General features: G+C 43.0%; 1 protein-coding gene and 1 long non-coding RNA gene across 2 annotated transcripts; one reads left to right on the top strand and one right to left on the bottom strand.

The window, feature by feature from the left end:
- Nucleotides 1–373: 373 nt before the first annotated feature.
- LOC105833496 (rho guanine nucleotide exchange factor 10) lies at nt 374–24,275 on the top strand. The gene is made up of 15 exons (XM_036284988.1): nt 374–468; nt 4,296–4,473; nt 4,687–5,036; nt 5,710–5,997; nt 6,133–6,326; nt 17,422–17,638; nt 17,727–17,967; nt 18,074–18,256; nt 18,336–18,632; nt 18,704–18,796; nt 18,869–19,093; nt 19,165–19,326; nt 19,452–19,661; nt 19,789–20,103; nt 20,190–24,275. The coding sequence occupies exons 1-15, from the start codon at nt 389–391 to the stop codon at nt 22,059–22,061; spliced, it is 4,905 nt and encodes a 1,634-aa protein (XP_036140881.1). The 5' UTR covers nt 374–388; the 3' UTR covers nt 22,062–24,275.
- On the bottom strand, nt 7,389–17,453 carry LOC114255407. The gene is made up of 2 exons (XR_003626693.1): nt 17,230–17,453; nt 7,389–7,655 (listed from the first exon to the last, which is right to left on the bottom strand). It is a non-coding gene; the product is annotated as an uncharacterized LOC114255407 (long non-coding RNA).
- Nucleotides 24,276–24,318: the final 43 nt, after the last annotated feature.

Raw genomic sequence — 24,318 nt, 5'->3', positions numbered from 1 at the left:
CTGCGCGTGCCGAATGACAAACATCTTGATACGTTCGACGTATGCTAATGATAGCGCAATATTTATTATCGTCCATAAAGTGAGGTAGGTCAGGATCGAGAGTGCCTTCGTGGCAGAGAGCTTTTATTTCTACCGAAATTACATAAAGATACATATGTGCGTCGAGCACGGCGATATCGAGGCAACGTTTTACATTTTGGACGGAGGGGAAAACAAAGCGCGAACGTCGTCGCGCGGGGATAAACAAACAAACAAACGGAGAGCACCGGCTACGTCGGACGCAGGAGAGTTCGCGCGCGGCAAGTGGATCGCGACGGTGGCGCCATCTACGAAACGACGCGGCGTGCGCGCGCACTCGAGGATCCTGAGCAACACACGCGGCTCGCTCATGGCCAGCTGCCGTACGAGTCTCGCGTCATACGTTCCCGACGCGGGCCTGTTCAGTCTCGGATCTCGATCGAATCGCAGGTGAGCATCGCGGACGACTCGGGACGAAGCAGGTGACGGGGGGGGGGGAGAAGGCGAACGATTTATGCAGAGGGGAAACGTGCGAGGGAATCGCGTGAAGTGAGCGGGTTCTGCTTATCGATCGAGCGATCGTTCCGCCATTGGATCGCGCGGTGTTTTTATCGACCGAACGAGCGATCGATCGAGCAACGACAGAGGGGGGGGGGAGGGAGAAGGGGGAATTATCATTTCATTGTACATTCTCCTATTTTTCCGAATTTTCGATAGATTGTTGGCGCGGAACCACGAGGGTGATCGCGAGGTATGTCGCGCGTTGATTGCGTAGATCGTGGGGGGGGGGGGGGGGGAAATCGTCGCCCTTCGCGATCCTTCGCTTCCCTTCTCTTCGCCTCTCTTCCCCTTTCCCTTTTGCCTTCTCTCCACCATCGCCGCCGTCGCCGCCTTCTCTTTCTCCTCCTCTCTTCCTCTCTTCGCCGTGGCTTTTCTCGGTCGACCGGTCGACTGCCTTCTCAAGGGGGCGTGCTTGCTCGCAGTACATACAACAATGAGCGAACGCGAAACTATCTAGGCACGAGGCGCAAACGAATCCGTTGTTCGCCGCGTCGTTCGTGTGTGGGCCCGGCCGGCCGCCGCCACTCCGTGCCACTCGATCGCGAACAATCGCGGCACGTGAACGCAGTGTCGCGGGATCGTGGGGATCTCCTCCTCCCCCTCCTCCTCCTTCCTCTCTTTCTCCCTCTTTTTGCGTATCTGCCATCGACGACGATTCGAAGGGATAAGGGCCAGAGTAAACGCCGAGCGGAGCTCGTTCGGATGCGCGAGATCAGCGTGTCCCGTTGCGGCGAGAGAGGAGACAGGGCCTCTTTCTCTCTCTCTTTCGTCTCGTCTCAGGCGGCTGCTGCTGCCGCCGCTGCTACTGTCCGAGGTATCCCGCTCGCAATTCCATTCTGGATCTCCGAATGTACACGCGCGTTCTCGTCGAGGACGCGGAGCCTCGCGCGAAAACCACCTCCACCGCGACCGATCGACGGCGGCGGTGGATCGACGAACCCTTCTTCCTCGCCCTGAGATCTCCGAGTCGTCCGACGAGGTAGCTGGACTTCTTCTGGGTGTTTCCGAGTGCAATGAAACGCGCGTGCACCGCGGCCTTTCTCCTCCGCCGTGCGACGGTTCGTTATCCATCGTGTATGTGTGAAGCGGATTAACGCGTGATACGTTCCAGAGAAAGAGAGAGAGGATAAGTGAGGATTCAGACAAACAAGCTTTGCGCCGGTCATGTCGGTCGTTTTTTGTCGGTGGAACGGTCCATGTTAAAGGATCTTTTGTGAAGGACCAACTTTTTCTCGCCGCGTGGTGGAAACGAGCGTATGATAATCACGTTGACTGTTAGATCGAATAGAGACGACTGTACGTGTTTTCCTGAAGACTTGATTTTTTTTTCTGTCGCTCGGGTGACAGAAGAAACGGAACCGCTCTCGCGATAACGCGAGTCGAGAGTTCTTTTCGTCTTTTTTTTTTTTTTTCTTTCGCACGTGCCAGCGAATTTTTCTGAGAATTTCTCCGAGCGATCGGAACGTTGACGTTGCACGATCGACAGAGAATTTTAACGACTCTAACATTAATTTTGTATTATAGCGACAATCGTGCGTACGTGGTGTGTTTGTGTGTGTTTGTGCGCGTGTTACATGCGTGTGAAATTTCGAGTTTCACGCCGTCGTTTCGTCATCGCTCGCGCGAGAGGATTCCGTTGGGATTCTCGAACACTTCTGTAATCCGAAGATAGAAAAAAAGAAACTTGAACGAATTTATTCCTTTCAACGATCGCGTGTGGCCGCGACGCGTATTCTGTGTGTCCGAGTGCGCGCGACTCTTGGCACTCGCAATATTTTTATCGCGATATCGCGAGACGTTCAGAGTATGCGTTACACGAGTTCCACGGAAAAAGAATTAGTCTCGAATCTACAATCGTTGTCTCGCGTATAAGGAATATGAAAAGTGTTTAAGGAGTTCGTGAACCTTGAGACCACATAACTTGTGAGAGGACTTTTGTGTAGTTTTATCAAGAAAAATACGTTCCTGTTACTCGGTAATAATTTTCGTATTGTGGGCCGGTTGTTTCAACTTCGCGGTAAACCTTACCAGTCTGATAAACATGTCTGTCTTTATTTATTTAAGAAAAGAATGAAGATAGACACGCGTTACCGGCTCTAAGAGGAAAAAGTGTTGGATAAAGAAATAACAGTATCTTCAAACAAAAAATTTTAGAATTTTTTAAATACTTTTATTATCAAAACAATCATATTGCACTCTTTGGACTATTATAACATTAAAATATAATATTTTACTGAAATTTAAGATTATCAAGTCCCTCAGTTGGAAATAAACAAAGGTATATATTTCTGAAATATTTAAGAGTATCGAGTTCTTAACAAATTCGATATTCTTATAGAAAACAACGATTGTTGAATCAACAACAATTCCTTGTCTCCGTAGTAAATATTTTCGCACACCTCCGACCTCTCGTGGGCACGCGGGAGAGAATCGATCTCGAGGGCGTCCAGCACCGTCCTCTCGCGCAATTTTGTTTATCAGATCGGTTTGCGTGCGCGAAATTTTTTTAATTTCGCCCGGGGCCGCGGTCCATTTCCCATTATTTCCGTTGCTCCGTGTTTATGGGCGATTAATAGAATGGCGTGTTAAAAAATATTTAGAGTAGAACGCGCGCCCACGCACCCTCCACGCGTCCTCGTCGAAAGAGAGATAGCTGGCCGCGTGCCCGATCTCGCATCCCGACTTCCTTCCGACCGTCGTATTTTTTGACCGTCGTCATTCGAGCGACAGAGAGAGAGAGAGAGAGAGAGAGAGAGCGGAACGCCCCGCGCCGTCCGCTTTCGCGTTGCGACGCGCTTTTATATTTCGTAACGCCCCGCGTTTTCGGTAAGTGCGTTAAATAACGCCGCGTAATAATCTCCGCCGGGAGAGGAACAACGACTCTATTGTCTCCCGGGGCACGCGCGTCGCCGCGAATCGCGCAAATCGAGCCGGTCGTGTTTTTTCTGCCATCGCTAAAAGCTGACTACGCAGAAGGAAAATTAGTCGATTCGACAATAATTGTCTCGTATATAAGCAAGAATGTGAAATCTTTAAAGTGTTTGATAATTTTAAATTAAAAAAAATGTTATTTTAATATTATAATATTATAATAGTCATCTAAAGAGCATAATGTTTTGTTAATAGTATAGTATTACAAAATTATAATTGTTTGAAGATATTACTTCTTATCGAATACTTTTTTTAATTGAATGAAAATGATTATCAAATAATGAGTATATATTTTTTTATACAATTACAATTTTTTTACGTAAACAAGCTGTTCAAGATTAAGACGAGTTCTTTGAAGACTTTAAAAGAGATGTTAAAATCCTTGTTAAAATTTTTATATTGAATTTAATCTAACTTAATGTAATTGTGTTATTTAAATATTTTGTGTTAAAGTGATGTTCAACATTTTTTAGTGTCAAAATAATACCATGTATAAGTAAATAAACCAAATAAATGTAACGCAGTTTTCTAACGTTAATTATAAGACAAATGAATAAAATGTACGTGTCAACATGAACATGAATTTTTCTGAAGAAATGTGCTTTTACAATTTGCTTCCAAATTATATCAAAATATTATATCTCTGTGTTAATTTTGAACATAATAGTGTTACTCCGTAACATGTTTGGCTTGTGTTAGATTAATACAAGAGCTCAAGTGGACCATTTAGGACATACGATGTATACATTAAATTTAACATGCAACTTTTTCTTCCAATTGTGTAGAAAAAAAGCCGATGGGACACGTAGCGAGGAAGGGACCGGGGTGGTTCAGTTAAGGTTCCCCAAACGATGTGCCATGGCCTCGTCCTTAGGGGGCCCAGGAATGACGTCGGGCGTTCCGTCGCGAATAGTCAACCTGGAATTTCCCCCACCTCCGCCTTATCCGCCACCCCACAACCAGGTAAGTCTCCCGTGCGAGAGGTGCGAATCGTTAATTTCGCTAACGACGCACATTTTCGTGCGTCTAATTGCGCGCGACAGCGAGCGAGGCAGGCGAATGAGATGTATCCTTTCCACGTATCTCTTTCGAGCGTCGTAACGTTTGTGACGTCGTTTAGCGTCCAAAGGTTTACTTTCATCCGTGCGCAGCAGTGCTTCTCGTTCTTTTCCGCAGATATCGTGCAACGCGTTAATGGAACCGGTATCGCCGGTGGTGTCGACCATCACGAGTTCGCGCCAGCACCTATTGGATTATTCGTATGCGTACTACCAGTCTGACTCTGCTCGTTACCACACGACATGTCCGGCAGAAGTGTTGTCGCAGCAGCAGCAGCAGCAACTTCAACAGCAACAAGAACACCAGCAGCAGCAGCAACAACAACAACAACAACAACAACAGCAGCAGCAGTTACGACAATCTCAGCAACAGTTACAGCAGCTAAGAACGGATCCTTTAAAGAGACACACTTATACGACTTGCTATGGCACGGAGGAAAACATTTATGAAGAGATATCGGAAATCAGGTGAGGCATTAACAAATCATCTGCACGAACGGGTTACCAGCTGCGAGAGATGTAACAAGCCGCGACAAGTCGCTGTGCTCGCTTTATGGAAATTGGAGAATCCGTTCGACGGGAATCTAAATTACTTTCATTAAGATACTTCGTTGAAAGTATACGCGTTCGCGTGGTTTACGAGTAGCCGTGAATTAAAATTTTCCTGCGGGCGAGAGCGCGCAGCGTGCGCGCGGCGCAAAGTGAACAACGATTCTCCAGCTCCCCACGGGGGAGTTCAATGTATCCCCCGAGATGCCGGATGCCGGAGATAGCGATTGACAATAAGAAAACAAGTTGTGGATTATTCATTTAGCGTCCTCGACTGGCGCATAAGTCATTGAGACGAGATAAACCGCGCGCGCGCGCGCGTTTAAATTGAGAACGCTCGTTAAGTGTATAACTATATTACTCCATACGCCGCCGTCGAGAGACCACGGTAGATAGCTCGTAATCTATCCTCCCTTATGAGCAGCCAAATCACAGTGCGCGAATTCAATTTAATCGTACGTTTATTGAGCGCGAACTTAATTGGAAATAGTCAAAATACGTGACTCGCAATTTTAGGATGAACGTTGCCAAGACGTAAGTGAATAATCAAGCTGATCCCCCTTCAAACTTTCTAACCCGTTAAACTTTTCAGCAAGCAATGCCATCGCGCGTTACACGGCTCGCGAAGGTCACTCGTGGCAGAGGAGGTGCGTCGCGTACAATCGCGGCACCGTCGTGTGCTCGGAGAACTCAATTTAAGCGTGGAGGCGATGCTGATGCCGACCGCGATTGACAACAACGAAGAGGAGATGACGCAGGAAGCTCACGGGACGTCCACCGACGAGCTGTTGCCCTCGGTCGATCCCGCTGACGATCTTCTCTCTCGCGTTGGTTGTGACATGGACAGCGGCTTCAGCGGGAGCTCCACCGCGAGCTACAGGTACGTTTTAGTGAAAAACTTCTGTACATTCGCGCGTTCCCGTTTACACGGAGAATCGCGAGAATTCGCAATGTTTCTAAATGGCGTTTAGTTTTGTAAGCAACAACTTCAATTCTATTTGGATTCAATTTACAGATCGGGCTTGGGATCTTTGAGAAGAGGAATGGGAAAAACGAGCAGTTCGGAACCGGTCGGGGTTCTACGTAAGACGAAGGCCGCCATGATTTGGAAAAAAGGTTGGAAAGGCTGGAAGAAACTTCACTCCTTCGGAAGTGGCAGCAACAGCAGCAGCAACAGTAACAGTAACAGTAGTAACAGCAAGATCATTGGTGAGTCCGATCAATCGTTCGTAGTATTGATTTCGTTTACGAGAGATAAGATACGAAGAGGCCAAGCCAAAGTATCCGACGTAACTCATCTCGCTGCCGCTTCTTATCGCATTCTCGTCGTTTCGTGAATACGATAATCGTGCCCGACGGTCGGTTGCAGACTGCGTGCGACTGTGAATTACTCGCGCATGAGCAATAATCCGTTACAAATTCTCGATGCGTAGTAGCGTTGCGCGGCCAGAATATAAACGACGTTTTCGTTGAAGCGCGGTTTCTTGGAAGCAAGAAAGTAAAGGGCGCGCAGCGATTTCTTTCTTATTTTACATTTATAGTCGCGCACACGCCCCGAAACGAAAAATCGTTAAACGTAGAGCAAGGGAGAAAGGTGATATATATTGTATATCGTAACCAATTATGCAAGACGCGAGATTTCGAGAGTCGCGATTGCGTCTAACAAAAGGGGAATGTGTCTACGATTTTACGAAAAAAAAAAAAAGGAAAACAAAAAGAGAACAGATTGCGGAATGCTCGAGAAGCGGATACTCGAGCATTGTCTTTGCGTCCGCTTTAAGGTGTTTTGTCCCGCATAGCTGTGCGAGTACGCACAGCCTTTCTTTTCATAGGAATGCTTGCTCGCGTTGTATGAACACCGGAGCCGGAGTGCGCTTATGCTCGGTCCGCGCACGCTCGCGTGCATTTGGCGAATGGAGTTAATTATTGGTACTTGGAAGGGGTCACCCACCGGGGTCACTCGATGGAGAAGCAGATGCGAGATCACATGAAACGTTCGCTCCCTCCCTTCTCTTCTTTTCTCTCGATCTCTCTTTCTCTTCTCGTTTCCCCTTTTCCTTCTGCTTACGCCTCGTAACCCTCTTTCAGTTTTACACGCTCACTTGGACTCATTATACGTATTTCTTTCCTCGGTTGTCGACCACACCGCGAAAGTGTTTGCGATTTCTTTTTCTTATTTCCGATAAATTAAGATCATTAACGTACTATATTTTCCGTAAATTAGCCTTACGTGCATAAGTAAGGTACCTGTAAGTTTAATTAAGCAAATTATTTTTCGTATTTGCAGTAATCCGCGCGGAACAAATTACTTTATTCATCTTCTTAAAAAGCTTTTGCTCGTCTTTTACATTCGTCTCAATCACTTTACATATTATGCAGATGGAATTCTATTTATTAGCATTACATGAAAAGCACTGTAGAGATGTAGAGTACAAAAGAGAAGAAATAAATACCAGCCGCAGCCTGCGTAGCTTCATCTAATTTAAGAGCGTCTTGAAAATTAACAGCTGCGAATCGATATTTCTGAAACGCTGATTTCTAAAATCAAAATAAAACATTACTTATGTACGACATATCTCATTACGACACAAATTACGTATGTATATATATATATATATATATATATAATTATATATAATTATGTATGTGTCACATCTCAAAGTATTACCAAACATTTCAAAATTTAACAGATTGTTTATTGGTTTATTGGTTTTAGTTATTTATTTTTTTCGTTTGTTCTTGATTCTTACATAAAATCGCGTTTGCAGTATACTTATTTATAACAAATTTGATGAGAAAGTATATATTAAATAAATTTTTTTTTACATTTACTAAAAAATGAATTATATTTTAATAAATATTCGTGTAAAAGTTTATTTGGATATACTTGCTCGTTTAAAAGTGATTTATCTAACACTGCAGAAACTAAGGTCATTTTTGCTGCATAAGCTATGATTGGGCAAATTTTTCATGCAATTTTGTTTTCTTCTTTGAAGATGATTTCAATGTCAAAACTCGAATATTTTTGACCAACGCTTTTTGTCGTTAATTCGAAAAAAGAAGAATAAACCTAAAAAGGCTGCAGTTTGTGAATTTTGATAACTCTTAACTGGTATTGAATCAATTTATTCTTAAAAGTCTTAGACATAATAAACAATGGAATAAGGAAATAGAAAGTAAGGAGTTTATAACGCACAATTTAATATGTTGAATGACGAACACTGTCGTCTTTATTCAACATATTGAACCGTTTCTTATTCCCTTTTCCTATTATGCCTGTTGCGCCTTTCATTGTGCGTTACGCTTAATCCGCGTGAAGTTAACAATTCCACGGCCAGTGGTGCCGTCTAGCGGCAGAGCAGCCAGTGCCCTGAGATAGGGTTGAACGTGTGTATACGGCGTGACACCGTATCGGTCGAGCCGCGTCTCGCGTTCGTTGGGACGATGAGATGACGATGGTGCCTCATGTATACGTACATATATAATCTGTAATGCGAGACCTCGCGCGCTACGGGGCGCCCAGTAGCGGAGAAACTCGCTTCGACTCGCACAATATATAATTCCGTACCGCGCCGCCCTCGCGGCCAATGGAGAACGAAAATTACTTTTATTACCCGGCTCCAATTACCCTCGTTAACACGTCACGCCGATTTGTAACAAATACGCGTATGTACATACACCTTACGCGCGGCATACATTTCCAAAGAGTATTCTCTCGCGTTGTGTGCCACCACCGCATTCACCGCCTGCCTGCTTGGCGGTGGTGGTGTTCCTCTTCCCCCCCCCCCTCCCCCTCTAAAGCGAGATTATCTCGCGTCTCTCTCTCGCGCGCTCTCATTATCTCGAATCTTTCTCTATCGCTCTTATTATCTGGATTCTTCGGCCCCAGCTGTCGCGCCATATATATATTTTTTTCTTCTCTCTTCATCTCTCCCTGTTCCTCCTCGCGCGTTCCGCCGCACCGCGCCTCTTCCTCTCTTTTATATTCATTCACCGTCTCTCGACCCGTCCGTCCACCTCTCGTCCTCTCTCTCTCTCTCTCTCTTTCTCTCTCTTTGGTCGCGGCTGTCGCCGTATATACCCAGCTGCGCGCCGCAAGCGCGAGGCGAGCGGCCGAGAGCTGTTTGTTGGTGCGTTTCACTCTCAATCGCTCGTACTTTCTCTCTCGTTTGTCAGCTGCAACAGCCCTCCTCCGCTCGCTCGCTCGCGTTCCTTCCTCCCTCCCTCCCTCCCACGCCCCCGTCGGCCGCCGTTTCCTCCGCGTGCCCTTCGCCTCTTTCTCTAAACCTCCGGCCGTCAGTGTTGTACGACGAGCGCGGAGGGCCGGGGCCAGAAGCACGCACGCGGCGCGGCCATGTTGACTCGCTTCGCTCGCTCTCCTCGCTCTGCTTCGCTTCGCTTGTGGCGCGTCTTCGTCGAGCGCGGCGCGGCGCGCCGCGGAGCAGCGTCCTGTTGTCCACCACCTCCTCTTCCTCCACCTCCTCTTCCTTCTTCTCCGCCTCCGCCTCCTCGTCTTCTTCTTCATCTTCGTTGGCGTTGCTGTTAATTGTGCGGGCCGCGGCCGGCCGCCGTGCGCAGGCACGTGTCCCGATGTGATTTTTCGCCTCGTAAAATCGCGTAATAATCGCGCGATAATCGCGCATCCGGGCTGTGCGCGCGCGTGTGCACGCGTGCGCGCGCTCGCGCTATGAGTTCGCGTGTGGTAGCGCGGTCGCGTTCCGCGAATACGTTCCAAGTGACGATGAGATAGTGGAGGAGAGAGTGAGTGAGAAACAAAGAGTGGGTGAGAGAGAGAGAGAAAGAGAAGGAAAAAGAAAGAAAAGAGGGAGCGCGTTACGCGAGTGAATCGTCGCGAGGAGCATTCTCGCCTCCGCGAGATGGAGGAACTGCACAACGGGGTTGTCCTCATCAAATGTAAGTAAGCGGATTTCCCGAGCGTAGACGACGAGGAGATCTCCTCGTGCCTTGGTCCCCATGGTCCGCCGCCTGCCTGGTCCTCCTCGCCCGCTCGGTCCGCCGTCCCTTTTGCGTCGACTCCGTCGATCGTCGCGAACATCGAAACGGAACGGAGTCGACGCGCCGAGCGAACGGAAGCGGACGCGATCGTATCGTATTTCGAACGGTTCGGTTCGTTTTGTATAAGCGACGCTTTGATCGCGTTGTCGTCGTGCTTTTCGCGCGCCTCCACATCTCAGGGGGGAAAAACGTCGCCGGAGCGTCGACGCTCGACGCGATTATTACAGCGCGTTATGTCAGCGCGTCGCCGGTACCAGTTTCCGGCAAACGCGACGACATGTACCGACGTAACGACCGATGGTCACCCAGAGGCGGCGATCGGAGTCCGGGCGTTTTTACAGGCGAAAAATATTAATAATCCGCATTATTTACTTATACACGATGTAAACTATGTTTTACGTAACCGCGTTACGTATATGTGAAGTACTTATGTAAACAATAAGCAAACAATGGATCGTAGGAGATTCAGATTTCATCAGAAATAACGAAAATTATATTCTTTTTTTTTTATTCAGGGCCGTTTTCAACTTTTCGGTAAACTTACTTGTTAGATAAGTATAGGCCTGTTCTTTGATCCACTGCTGATGAACTAGTGCAGTAAGTTAAAATAAGACAAATATATTTTTTTCTCATTCTAACTTATTGCACCAGTACAGCAGCGTAGCTGTACCAAAAACAAACCTTATGTGTCTTTATTTACTTAGGAAAAAATGGAGGTAGACACACAAGTGTTTATCCAAAAGGTAAATTCACCAAGAAGTTGGAACAACTTCTTGGTGAATTTATTCTTAATGTTATATTTTTTATTTTGTCAATATTTAGGTCAGTTATATTATAATTACGTTTTCTATTGAATTACTTTATTTTTAATAATTTGCATTGCTTGCATTGTCTACATGAAAAAAGACAAACATTCGTGTGAACGTAACGTAAACATTACGTAAATAATCCGTGTACATGTAATCTTGAAATTTACGGTATAATTTTACGGCTGACGCGGCGCGCGAGGAAGAATATTGTTTGCTCTCTCGTATTCCCTTCTCCTTCCTCCTCTCAACTTTCCTAACTTCTCCCGCAGATTTGTTATGTTTTGATATTATCGAGAGATGTTGGAAGCAGGCCACAAGACTTTTATAGGTTCAGTCTTAATTAGGCTAAATCCGGAGTAAACACGAAGGAGTAAACACGAATCCGACGATAGTTTTAACTCTCCATACACCTGCTGTTTTTCAGCACTTTCTCTACACGTTAGGGTCAAAGTTAATTTTTATTACAAGTATAATCAAATTTTTCAACGACTCTTACATACACTCTAATATTTTTACACGAAAAAAAAAACGGTTTTGCTAAAGTATCTAAAAATTTAATTTAAAGAAGAAAGAAAAAAAATAGAATAATTTGTTCAATCATTAAAATAATTAAGTAGGACGCTTAAGCCCCGAGTTGTTGGAAGTCTAAACTTTTTGTAGCATTACTCATAGTAATTGAGCGTCCTATATAATTATTTTGATGATCCAACAAAATTAATTGCAGATCTGTATTTGTAACTAAATTTCTAGGTACTCTAGCAAAACTCTTTTTTCCGCGTGGAAAGTATTTGTGTGATTGTTTATTTAAAAAAAATCGTATATAAATCTTACAATTACAATGCTCTTAATTTTTTAAAGAAAATTAATACTCTATCATTTTCGTGATAAATCGTGTGTACGAAGGAGAGTTAATTCAAGATCTTTGAAGATATCTCATTTATATTTTACAACTTAGCAAGCGCATTTAAATTTATGTTTTATAATCGTGTTTTACATTTGGTATTCTCGTGGAGGGGGGGGGGGGTTGATAAGAAATATGCATTCTTGTCAGACATAAAAATATCCCGGTCGGACATGAAGAGATCCCAGGTGTAGTCCATGTGTACATAGCATGTTGTCCCAGAGTTGTCTGCTTAGCGAGTTTCATCTTACCGTATGTACCGCTGTCGAATTTTCATTAGGAAACACATAATGGTAAAAGATTGTGTAATGTGATTAAATACAGTTAGATCTTACAATAAATACCGTTTTGAATTGCGATTTTGCTTTGCATCGTCACCTTATAGTTATATACACGTGAAAAATGATAACACTATTAGTCAACAGCTGTTTAATTAAAAATAATCTTATTAATTTAATAAAACAGCATTAATGAAACGAATAACATTTTTATTAGAACAAGATCGTAACGTATTCGTTTCGTTAACATTATTATTATTGAATTAACCGGCTTATTTTTAGTTAGATACTATTGATACCAATACTAATTATTCATTTCCGTGCGTTATTCAAAATTTTATATTAAATAGCATTAATTCTTTTGCGAGTACTTTCAAAAAATTTCCATAGCGCCGATCACGGATGATCATCGTGGTAGATAGCGTATATACGATTGACGTTGTCCTACACAGTATTTACGTCTCGAGTACGATTTCGATGATCGAGTTTGCGTCAAACGTATCGGTCTTACGTAGACGCGTTTCCGCATCTCGTTGAGGAGTTAATTATAGTTTCGGCAGTTATCGCCTCGTGTTATGGAGCAGCCATTAAAACGCCCGCATCGACGAAGATTGGGACGATTGCGTCGGCGTAATAGGGCGACCTTATACAACCGAATACTGTCGGTATATAAACAAATATTGGCGATATTATGGATCGTGTGTGGTTAATAATGATGGATCGACGTAGAACATTGACGGTGATCCAATCTTCTTTCTTTTTTTATTCCCGAGCATCAGTATCACTGTGCGACAGGGACATTGACAGTAATATTGATCGTGTCAATAGAACGCGTCAGTATTTCCGCCAGTTCCACAATGAATGACATAATCGCAGGAATAACCCGTGGTTACATAAGTATCGATGCTGTCAGTATTACTGGTTCAGTATTACCGACCGTTTAAGACCGCTATTCATAGTCCGTTAATTAATAATCTCTAATTGGTTCACGACATCTCCTCGTCAAACTTGATCGGGGTCGATAATGTATAATCGTTAGTGCACATCATTAACAAGATTTTACATATATTTCTTTCCGTTCTCGGTATAAAGTCCAGTCTACAGACTGATATTAATTACGTATACTTTAATTCTAGAAAAGAATTTACAAAATGAAGGAGATACGTACAAAATTTTCGTAACAAGATTTTGTTACATGTATTTTTTATAGATTTGGAACATTTTTTTTAGAATTAAAGTATACACGGGGACAATTTTTTCTTAAAAATTACTCTGAAAATTGTGAGACAACGTAAATCTTGAAGAAATTTATTATACTTTTAACAAAATTTACTAAAATTTATTAAAATTTGAATAAAATTTGGCAAAATTTTAGCAAATTTTGTTAGAAGTATAGTAAAATTGACAAAATTTTGCCAAATTTTATTTTAAATTTTAGTAAATTTTGTTAAAAGTATAGTAAACTTTTTCAAGGTTAACGTTGTTTCATAATTACCACGATTTTCAGGGTAATTTTTAAGAGAAAATTCTCTCCGTGTACGTATTTATATCTGCTGATTGGATTTTATATACCAAGATTGAAAGAAATTCCATTTATAACAAAAATACTTAATCAACAAATACAAAATCTCATTACAAAAGTGATTGCTTAATCGGTAAAATATCTCTAGCATCCCCTTACGATGAGCTTAAACATCAGAACAGATTACCGAGTATAATCAGCTTAAGATCTCCGCAACGACGTCGATCGCCGTCCGTCCGATCGTATATCAAGCCGTCTTCTCGCTCGGTTTCCGTCGATCGCTTCGGATCAGAGATCAAATCGCAATTGTTCGTTCGGAGCGGTCGACAATCGAGTCGTTACGGCACCACCGGGGGGGTCACCTCTCGGTGCGCGCGTAAAAGGTCACCGTCGGGTCGATCCCTCGCGTTAGTTCAGAATGCGCAATCGGTTAATCATTAACTAACGCTCTGACCCGTGAGCGATATGGAAAATTGCTGCGTTGTTCACGCACACTGCTGAGCATTGCTGAGACTAACGCGAATATGACGCTTAAAAAAAAAAAAACACGGTAAAGCCGGTCGCGCCGACTTGCGCTTTTGGCAGCGCGAAAAATTCTCATGTTATCGTTGCCGTAAGCACACCTTGGGCGATTCATAATTTGTATTCAGAACGAATTCAGAAGAAACCCCTGCTCACAAAGTTTGATAGAAATTGATAGAAACACATGTAGAAATTTTATATGATTTTATCTGACTCTATAATTTCTACAGACAGAAAAGCTATATAATTCTATGGTTCTTTATTTGAATTAAACGATTAAGGGATGATTGTTCCAACTTTTTAATAAACTTGTCTATCAGGTAAGTATGTGTTTATTTTTATTTATTTATTTAGAAAAAAAAGTGAAGATATGCTACACATGCTACACCTGATAGGTGATAAGTTTATCTAGAAGTTGAAACAATCGGCCCTTACAGAATAAAAAACAAACATAAAAATATATTATAAAACAAATTCTGTTCAGAAACTTGACGCAAGTATAGACCTGATGGAAATGAGCTTTACATTGTAGAAATTATTATTCAAAGCATCTATTCTAAGTATAAATATATTTTTAATTTCTATAATACATATATGTTTAAATCTCTCTCTTTTTGCTGATACTAAATATGTATTTGATAGTCTAAAGTGATAAATGATGTATCTGTAAAGAGAAAATAATTCGTGGCTTAATAACGAACAGATATGGATCTCTCGTAAAAAGAAGGTAATTTATGGCCTAACGATTATAGAATTATATCTGCCGTTGCCATGTGCCTTTCCATCATACAAATACGTTCACGTTACGCAATACCGAATATCTAGTGCATCAAAGAAACCTTGCTGGCCGTGCGTAGGCGTGCTCTTTATCGCGAAAGCGCCTATTGAAATGTCACGCGGGCTCGCGAATTTTTCGCCCGTTGCTGAAAGCGCACGCGCCGTTGCTCCATATTCATAGCGAACGAGAACTGGTCGAGATAGTGAAAGGAAATTGGGCGAGTACCAGGTATTAAACGCGCCGAGACGCTTTAGATTAACGGGGGGAGGGGGGGGGGCGGTAACAGGCCCCGCGGAACATCGCTCGACGTGAGAACGTCAACCTTCTCTTCACCATCGTCTTTGGGGCGCTTTGAGGTAGTTCTATCGTCGGACAACACACCCGGAGATAAATTCCAATTTTTTATATGATATTGTTCGAACTGATGTTTATTTTTAAAATATTTCTTTAATGTATGTATCCTTGATGTTTCTCATATTGTTAAAAATTTTTACATTTGTGAAACGTAAAACACACACATCTTCGAGCGACGCGGACTCGCTCACGCGAAGGAGGGAACCCTTCGAGATCCGTTGTCGGGAATGAGATTACAGCGTTATCCGCTATAAGAAGAAGAGGAGCCCGGCTTGATCCCGTCGCCCGGCCCGTCGTAAACGCCGAGCGTGACCGTCGCGTCGCCGCCGCCGCGCCGGGCCTCGATTGCCTTAAATATGTAGAGTTAAACAATTGTCTCTCGTTATGACATTTAGGTTTAATGCTCCCGCGGAAAGTGGAGCGTACCAACGGCTCCCCCCGCCTCCCTCCGATTTATCATCTCTGAATAACTTACACTTTTCGACAGGACCTTTCGATTCCACGATTATGACGTTAAAAGTCACGTTAAACGAATCGGTTTCGGGGGAGACTATTTGCGGAAGTCAGAAATACGCAAAGGCAATTATTACGGGTAAAACGCAAGCACGCGGCGCGGAAGCGAGAGAGCGAGAGGGAACGATTCGTCATTAGATCGTCTCCCTCTCTCCCGGGGGGGAGAGGGGGGAGCACGCGCGGACAGCAGGTTGATAGATACGCGCGATATAGAGGCTCTCGTTTATCCCGAGGACGACTAGTGTCGGCCGCGTCGTGCGCGTCGCTCGGTCCTCGAAGAAGAGGAGACGCGCGGTACGATCGCTGCTGCCGCTGTCGTCGTCGTCGTCGTCGTCGGCGGCGGCGGTTCGCGCGGCATCACCGTGAATCACGCGGCGTCTCGCTCTCTCGTTACCTGCTGTGTGTGTGGCTAGCAGCCGTGGCCTGTGCGTGGTGTCGCTCGCGGGCCGCGGCCACCTTGAGACTTTCGGTACGTGCGCGTCGCGCGACGTTTACGCGCTGCCGCGCGGTGTGCGTGGGCCGCGTAAGAGCGGACCGATCTCGTGTCCCGTATTCCTTTTTAATTCCACGTGAAAGTATTGGGTAATCGGCGCGCGCTCGCGCGTGACAGCAGCGGCAGGCGGAGTCTCTCTTCGTGCGCCGGTTGCGCGTACTCCCTTCCTCCCCCCTCGCGTAATCCTCTTTTCTCTCCAATTTCCTCGCGGAATAATAATTTCGTCGTCTCGGGGCGAGATCGGGGCTCGCATCGACGACCGCTGGCTGTTTACTGCCCTCGGTGTCCTCGGAATTCACGAAAGACCTCGCGCGGCGCCGTCGTAAACCGACTCGATGTCTCGATTGCGTGTTTTACGATTTCACTTATTGTTTTTTTTTTTTCTTCTTTCCCTCTCCACACCGACGCGTGTGTGGAATACCGCCGCGTCCGCGAGATGACGATACGTGGTGACCGCTTTGTTCGCGCGAGGGGACCAAAGAGCGGCCAGGGGGGCGTCCAACTGACGACGCGCGCGCGTCGGCCGCCGCGATTGCGTCGTAGATCGTCGTATTAGTGTGCCGGTAAACGCGCACTTCGCGAGAAACGTGGGAACGGGGCGTCCGTCGGTCGAGCGTATGCGCACACACACGTCGCATTAACCCGATTATCGTCGCGACGCTAATGCACCGGGTAACGCGATCGCGCGGCGCAGCGGAAGGTCCAATAAAGACGACCGGGGCGACCGGCGACGCTTCCGCGCGAGGAGGGAGGACCCTCCTCCCCTCTTCTTTAACGTGGTGGCCGTGGCCGGTCGTGCGTCGCGATCGTATCGCCGAGAGAGGATGGAAACACGCGGAAAAAATCGCCTCGGTTCTCTCCTCGGAGCGGTGACGCATAGCGAATATCTATAGCCGATCGTGATGACGCGATCGAAAACTACTTACTTAGTTACACAGTAAATCACAAGGCATTGCGAAGCCGATCCATTGAATCCTCCGAGGTCGTGGAACCCTCTTCTCCCCCACCCTTTTTGTTTTTTGTTTGTATCGGAATCGGGGAGGTAGACGCGCGCGAAGTTGTCCTTTCCCAATCGGTCGTATATTATATATCGTGAGTTTCTTGTTCTTGTTTTCCAGATGAGCCTCGTTCAAGATGCAGATCGTGGGATGACGTAGGACCACCGGGCAAAATGGAAACGGTCAGCGGGAACTCGCACGCACATCATTCCTCGTTGGAGACCAGCAGGTCCAACACGTCCACGCAGTCCGCTAGAAGCGAGGACTCCTGGTGCTCGGCGTCTGACCACGATCTTTCCTCCGATGACGAGAGCGAAAAGAGTAATATCAGTATTAAGTAAGTGCGATCCTCGTTACGTAACACTGACGAGAAGCTAAAGTCCATAATGAAAACCTCGCCGCTTATTCGCTCCTTGTTGTTGCAGAAGCAATTGTCAGTTGAGAAACACGTTGCATAAGGCGCGCACGCTTTGTGACAAGTGGCGATTCCCAAATATGCCGGTGAACAACGTGGATCTATTGGAGTCTCCGGGAAGTCACGGTCGCCTCTCGAGGTGGTTCAGCATCCGTCGAGGTTCGGCGCATCATTACGATGTCGATTCATCGGACACGGTGTCTTTGACCAGTCCAGTCAAAAATGCGTCACAAATGCCACAACTCTGCGAAGTGAGCATTTTCTTTATACACCTTTTCGCAAATTAAATTAATTGCTCATTACGCGTCATTTACTCCGATTGAAGGGATACTCATCGAAAATAAACCATATTTTTAGGTCGACGAAGAGAACAGTGCTATGGTACAATTTCAGTGCATGCAACAGCGAAGACAAGCTCCGCCTACACTCCCGTCGCCACCTCCAAACCTGTCCCCTCAGCAGCTGAAACGTAGACATATTGTGGCTGCGATAGTACACTCTGAAAATAGTTACGTATCTACTTTGCAGAGACTGGTAAACGTACGTATCGAAAGGCGATCTGACACCGGCGTTAGCGATGAGAGACATTTTTTTCACACAGATGACTTTTAATGTTTAGGAATACAAAAAACCGTTGGAGGAATCTTCGCCGCCTATACTGAGTCAATCTAAAATCGCGACGTTGTTTCATAGACTGCCCGAAATTTTACAGTGCCACACGTTGTTTAGAATTGCTTTGGCAGAATGCGTGCGATCCTGGGATAAGGATGAAAAGTTGGGAGACGTGTTCGTTGCGAGTTTTAGCAAAGCCATTGTTCTTGACATTTATAGCGGTTTTATAAACAATTTTTCTGTGGCGATGGATTTAGCTAAACAAGAATCGAAGAGAAAGACTGCACTCGCAGATTTTTTTAAGGTACTAACTTTGCAAAATGATTTGTATATCCCAATTTAAATTTGACATTTATAATCGTTATTTTTATATAGGTGAAACAAATAAGTGCTCATGATAGATTATCTTTCTTTGGATTAATGGTTAAACCCGTGCAGAGATTTCCACAATTTATCTTATTTTTACAAGTAAGTGCTTTAATGTTGTACAATAAATTACTTTTTAGTGTCATTAAAATATAATACATGTTTTATATTTAGGATCTATTGAAGCATACACCGCAAGGACACCATGACAGAATGTCGCTGCAGTTAGCGTTAACACAACTCGAGAGTTTGGCAGAAATGCTAAACGAAAGAAAACGAGAAGCGGAACAATTCCAAGCGTTTAAAGAAATGTTGCGGCACGTTTCCGGAAAGTTGTCACATCGTCCGCTTTCTTCAGCGTCTCGGTATCTTATTAGGGAAGACAACGTCACGCAATTGGTAAGATTTAACGGATTTAGTATATATACTAAACAATGTCATATCTATGTAAACCAACACATCGGTTATAGGAATTTAATCAAAATGGCATGATAACGAAATCCAAGAGAAGAAGACTATTGTTACTGAACGATTTAGTAGTTTGCGTTTCGGTCACTCCGCGATCTACAGAGGATTTTTCGGGAAACGAACGACTAACATTAAAATGGACATATCCAGTGTCAGATATCGAGGTATACATTACAAAAATATAGAATATTTTATGATCTTGTTCAGTGTTGTAATTATTAATTCGCGAGCGAACATTTCTTTAAGATCACATTTAAAATTTCCAATATCGTTTATTTATTTATTTTAGATTCAAGACACCAGCACTTCACCAACCTTAAGTCGGTTACTCACTGCTGGCTTGAATAAAGGTGGTAGTTTAAAATCCGACAAAAGCGGAGAGTGTGGACAGGCAACCGACGCGGACAATCTCTGTGTAGAAATGAATGATCTTATGCACGATTACGAAGTGATGTCCAGAATAAGTGATTTGGTGGCCCAGTTGAAGGGCAGATACGAGGTAAAGACAAATTGATGAATTTGCTACGGCATGTCTATGTTGAATCAAATATTTGAAGAAATTTAAAAGTTGTAGTCGACTTGTGGATAATATTGAATGTATTTCTTTTATTTATTTGAATCTAAAGGGGCTAACGCTTCAGACTACCAAGCAAATTCTACAATCGATACAAATGTCAATACAGCAGAAAGATGAGGATATGGTATGGGCTGACAGTTGTTGCCTTCAGCTAGTCACAAAACAAGGTCAAATGTATACGTTTCAAACGGAAAATCCATTAGTGAAGAAAGATTGGATAACAGAACTTAGATTGGCGCAATTAGCTTTAGATCCAAATAATTCGCCATCGTGGGAAGTACCTGAACAAGAGCAGAGGCCGTCCACAAAAATGCCACTTTTCGTTAGTTCACAAACAGTGTATCATTCGCAACATCAGACCGAGGTGAGTTCAGACAAAGAATATACTGTATATTTATGTTTTATTGCTCATACATTGCATTTATATGTCGTAATATATTTCACTTACAGGTGCGTTGCGGTTGTTATTATTCCATTGAAAATTCACGTTCCACGAGGCGACGAGGTAGAAGTCAAAATTATTTGTGGATATGTACGGGGGATGGAATATCTAGCCATGTGACGATTTTCGGTCAGTCGACAACAGCTTCGGCGACTTGTTTGAAACGTATAACTACTTTCGATCTGGTTGAAACTAGAGTCAACGCTATCGAGTTTGTAAAAGGAGTGTCCAGCGATCTTACCACTCTCGCTAGTGATCTCGTATGGATGGGTACTGATTCTCGGAGGATTATCATTTATGCCGCTGCAGAACCCGAGAAAGAAGAAGAGATTGGCAGTTATTCCGTCCCAGGTCCCATAATAGAAATCAAGTATCATTGCGACAATGTTTTCGTAGCTTTAGGCACGGGCTTGTTACTTATGTATAAGCGACAAGTCGACGGTGCCTGGAATCTTAAGGATTCTTTCAGCATATCACTGGGTAGCGATCCCGTCTCGTGCTTGATGCCAATCAATACATCGGTTTATGCCGCCTGTGCCAAAAAGGTGTGGGTTCTTAACGCTACTTCGGGTGAAGTCACCAAGAACTTCAGCGCGCAGCACGAGCACGTCGGGAATGTGAAACTCATGGCTCATTCCGGAGTCGGTCTTTGGGTCGCTCTGAAAAACTCGAGCACAGTTTGCCTTTATCATACGGAAACATTTAAACACCTGCAGGACATCAATATAGCGTCCAATGTGTTAAGAGTGACGAAAATGAATAATCCTGGCAACTCGAGCAGCAGCAATTTTGCTATTAATAATCAAACTACGGTCACAGTCACAGCGCTATTAGCGTGCAAAGGTCTCTTATGGGTTGGTACGAATGTAGGTATAAGTTTGACTATTCCTCTACCGCGATTGGAGGGTGTACCTATCATCAGTGGTCGTGTCAATATCTCGTATCACGCCCACTTCGGTCCGATCACGTTTTTGCTGGCGATACATAACACAAAAAACACTGTTTGTTCTGCGAAGGAACGCGTTAACGTTGACGACGAGAGTGTACAACTGAGAACGAGAGATACCGAGCAGAGACCGTCGCGTGACAGAACGAGTTTAGATTCCTCTGTGTGTAGTAACATCGTGAAACTAAAGCAGCAGCTAACGAGCAGTCCGGTGATGTTGAGGAGAAAGCGAAGCAAGGAATACGATTGCAGAGGCTCAAAAACTCTTCCACGAGGATTGGGCGCCGGTTGTGGATTTCTGTCAAATTCCTTCTCCAGCTCGCAAAGTTCCGGCGAAAACTGTGACGTTTATGGGCTGTACGGTGAATTGATGTACGTGAAGGATTACGAAAATGAAAACAATTCGGGTATAGATCCCATTTACGAGTCGTTGAGAAGAAGTGACCCGGAGCTGGCGGCCATACCAAATAAAGTGAGTACTTTGGATCGTAGATTAAAAATGAAAATCACTAGGCCTAGATCGTTGGATCTTTCCAACTGGTCGGTGGACTCTCACGCCAGCTCCTTGTACACGTCTTCCGGTTCGGAAGAGAATATATCCCTAAAAACTGGAAAGTTATCGCGTAATAGTAGCATAGCTAGTCGTAATGGTCCCTATGACCTATCTACACCTAATAATAGCATAGTAGAATCGGGATTGGAAGCAAGGTCCGCGACCAATCTCAAGACGAACGGCAAGAAAAATGGCAAAGCGACTCAGCAAGTAGATCAACCCAAGCGGACGGTGTTGACGTTGATGGGTGGACGCGGTTATGTTAATTGGAGGCAAATCCACGCGCAATCCGGTATTGACAAGAATTCGAAATCGACCTATGCATTTAAAGATCCTAACAGCAACGACGCACATATTGTTTTATGGGAGATGAAATTATGATGTACAATCGCGTTTTTAGGCCTGCCGTTATACATCGGTGCGAGAAGCGAAACTTGGACGTTGATATGTAGTATAATAGACAATAGGACCAAAAGAGTACTGATAAGGCTTTAGATTGTTGATAATTGTAAAGGACCATCGGATAAATAATATGATTACGTAGCAGTGAGTATCCATGTCTTTTTCGAACAGATATGACGTTACACATTAGTATTGATTAATACTTTAAAGCGAGAATCAAGCTATTGGAATCAAGGAAGATCACTCTAGTATTAGAATATCGAATATTCTTTGATTACCAAGATACTTAATGCAGACTGCACGAGGTTTTTTTAAATGAACAACTTTTCTAGGGAAGAATTTATAGCTTTATGAATAAAATAACGCTTTATTAATAAAACAGACTGAAATAAAGTATAGATCGTTGCAGCGCATGACAAGATTAATATGACTCAACCGTATATTATCGTCAAAAGTGTACTTTCGTTGTGTACAAAAATGATTTATGATGTCTCGATATAATATGTCGCTTTTAGATTTGAAATTCTTCAAAATTTACATCTCTGCTTAAGATATTACTTGAATCTCGTTAGTTTATAATGAAATGTGATAAGTCTCAAAAATCTTGAGAAGGTGCACAAAAAGAAACTTAAACGAGAGTTTCATGTTAAACGGTGTAAAACGTTTTATATTTAATATCCGTGACATACGAGAATAATTTCTACAAAAGTGTTCTGCTTATGCTATATTAAACGTAAACGTTCGCATTCAGTTAAAACTAACACATCGTTGTTCACGCGCGTACGCGTTATAACTAAAATTTAGATGATTAGTCGGGTTTAGACTACGCGTTTCATACGCGATATATTCACCGTATGTGCTGCAGGAACGCTGTATTTACATTAGGTATTTTATCATCTTATAAACTATTGTTGCGTTGTTTCATATCGATATTATCTACACAACATTATTTTTGGCGAAAATCAAACTGTTATCCGGATGTTATTCGGATTTTATACATGTCGATACGCGGTATTTATTTTTAAAAGCTATATACACTTTGACTTTTGTTTTAAACGGTAATCGTTCGGTTGCTCTAGCATCGAACAAGATTTAAATGTAATATGTCAAAGCTCATCGTTCAAGAAATTATAATTACCAGTCCATGCATCAAATTGTGCGGGCACAGATATTGATTTTGATAGAACATTTTGATACAAAATGATACCGTTTTGATGTCCGACATGTTTATAAAAAGTTTCCATGGGGCTCATTATATAAGACAATATATAATGCGTTTGTATAAAATTCAGTTTCATGAAATTATAAACTTTTATTCCTCTAAAAAAGTTACGGAATTTATTTAAAAGATTAAAGTTAAAGAATTTATTTAAAAAATTTCTGAATCTGAAGAGTTACTTAAAATCTCATTGTTTGCAAATTTTTGGTGAATAATTTATCAATATTTAACGAAAGAAGTGTTTAAATTTTTTGTCATTTAGCGATTTATTGATTTTTACGATAATTATTGGAATAAAATACTGAATCCAGGTTGTCGTTTATAGAGATATATTCTTTATAATAATAACGTCGTAATAATGCATTTCGGAAAATGTTTATATGGTAATTGTGTGTCGAATGTATATTATAATTTTTTCAATTGGCCTGTTTGGAATAATATGTGGAAAAATTTTGTTTATGCCAGTTATGAACGTAAATAAAAAAAATTTCTATTTATAGATAAATTCATGAAACACTAATTAATGACTGCTATTGCCTGCTCTCGTGATGATTATTGAGAAATTTATAGCTTCACAGTTGTTTAAAATGTATCCAATTTTTCATGAAATGTTAATATACTGTCCGTTTTTTTATATGATCGAGTCTTTAATGAAGAAATGCCGATCTGTGTACATATATATCTCGTATAAAATATGAAATAGTGTATGTGTTATAAAACCGTTAAATAGATTTATATTTTGTAAACTAATTTTGTTCGAATACATAGTCTTATTTTGTATTTATGCCTTTAGTACGCGCGTTAGTTACACAACGAAACTTTACTATGTATTTATTACGTATACATATACGATGTCACCGTTATAAATAGAGAATCTTGTTACTTTGTTGCGCCGAAAGAGAGGTACAGTGGTATAGTATACTTTTTGTTCATTGTAACATTATATGGCTACATTAAAATTACTTCAAATGAAACAATCTCTTATTTTTCACATATGTATGTATGTATGAATACAAT

The sequence above is a fragment of the Monomorium pharaonis genome, chromosome 3 (genome assembly GCF_013373865.1).
Source record: "Monomorium pharaonis isolate MP-MQ-018 chromosome 3, ASM1337386v2, whole genome shotgun sequence".
Classification (NCBI taxonomy): domain Eukaryota; kingdom Metazoa; phylum Arthropoda; class Insecta; order Hymenoptera; family Formicidae; genus Monomorium; species Monomorium pharaonis.
Note: the sequence above shows the minus strand (reverse complement) of the source record. Positions and strands in the feature narration are given on the sequence as shown.

Bases quoted from the DNA above. Each gene is read 5' to 3' on its own strand.
- LOC105833496 (XM_036284988.1), top strand. From the start codon at position 389: ATGGCCAGCTGCCGTACGAGTCTCGCGTCATACGTTCCCGACGCGGGC. The intron at 18,633-18,703 runs GTACTAACTTTG...ATTTTTATATAG, and splicing joins CACTCGCAGATTTTTTTAAG to GTGAAACAAATAAGTGCTCA. The intron at 19,662-19,788 runs GTAAAGACAAAT...TTGAATCTAAAG, and splicing joins AGTTGAAGGGCAGATACGAG to GGGCTAACGCTTCAGACTAC.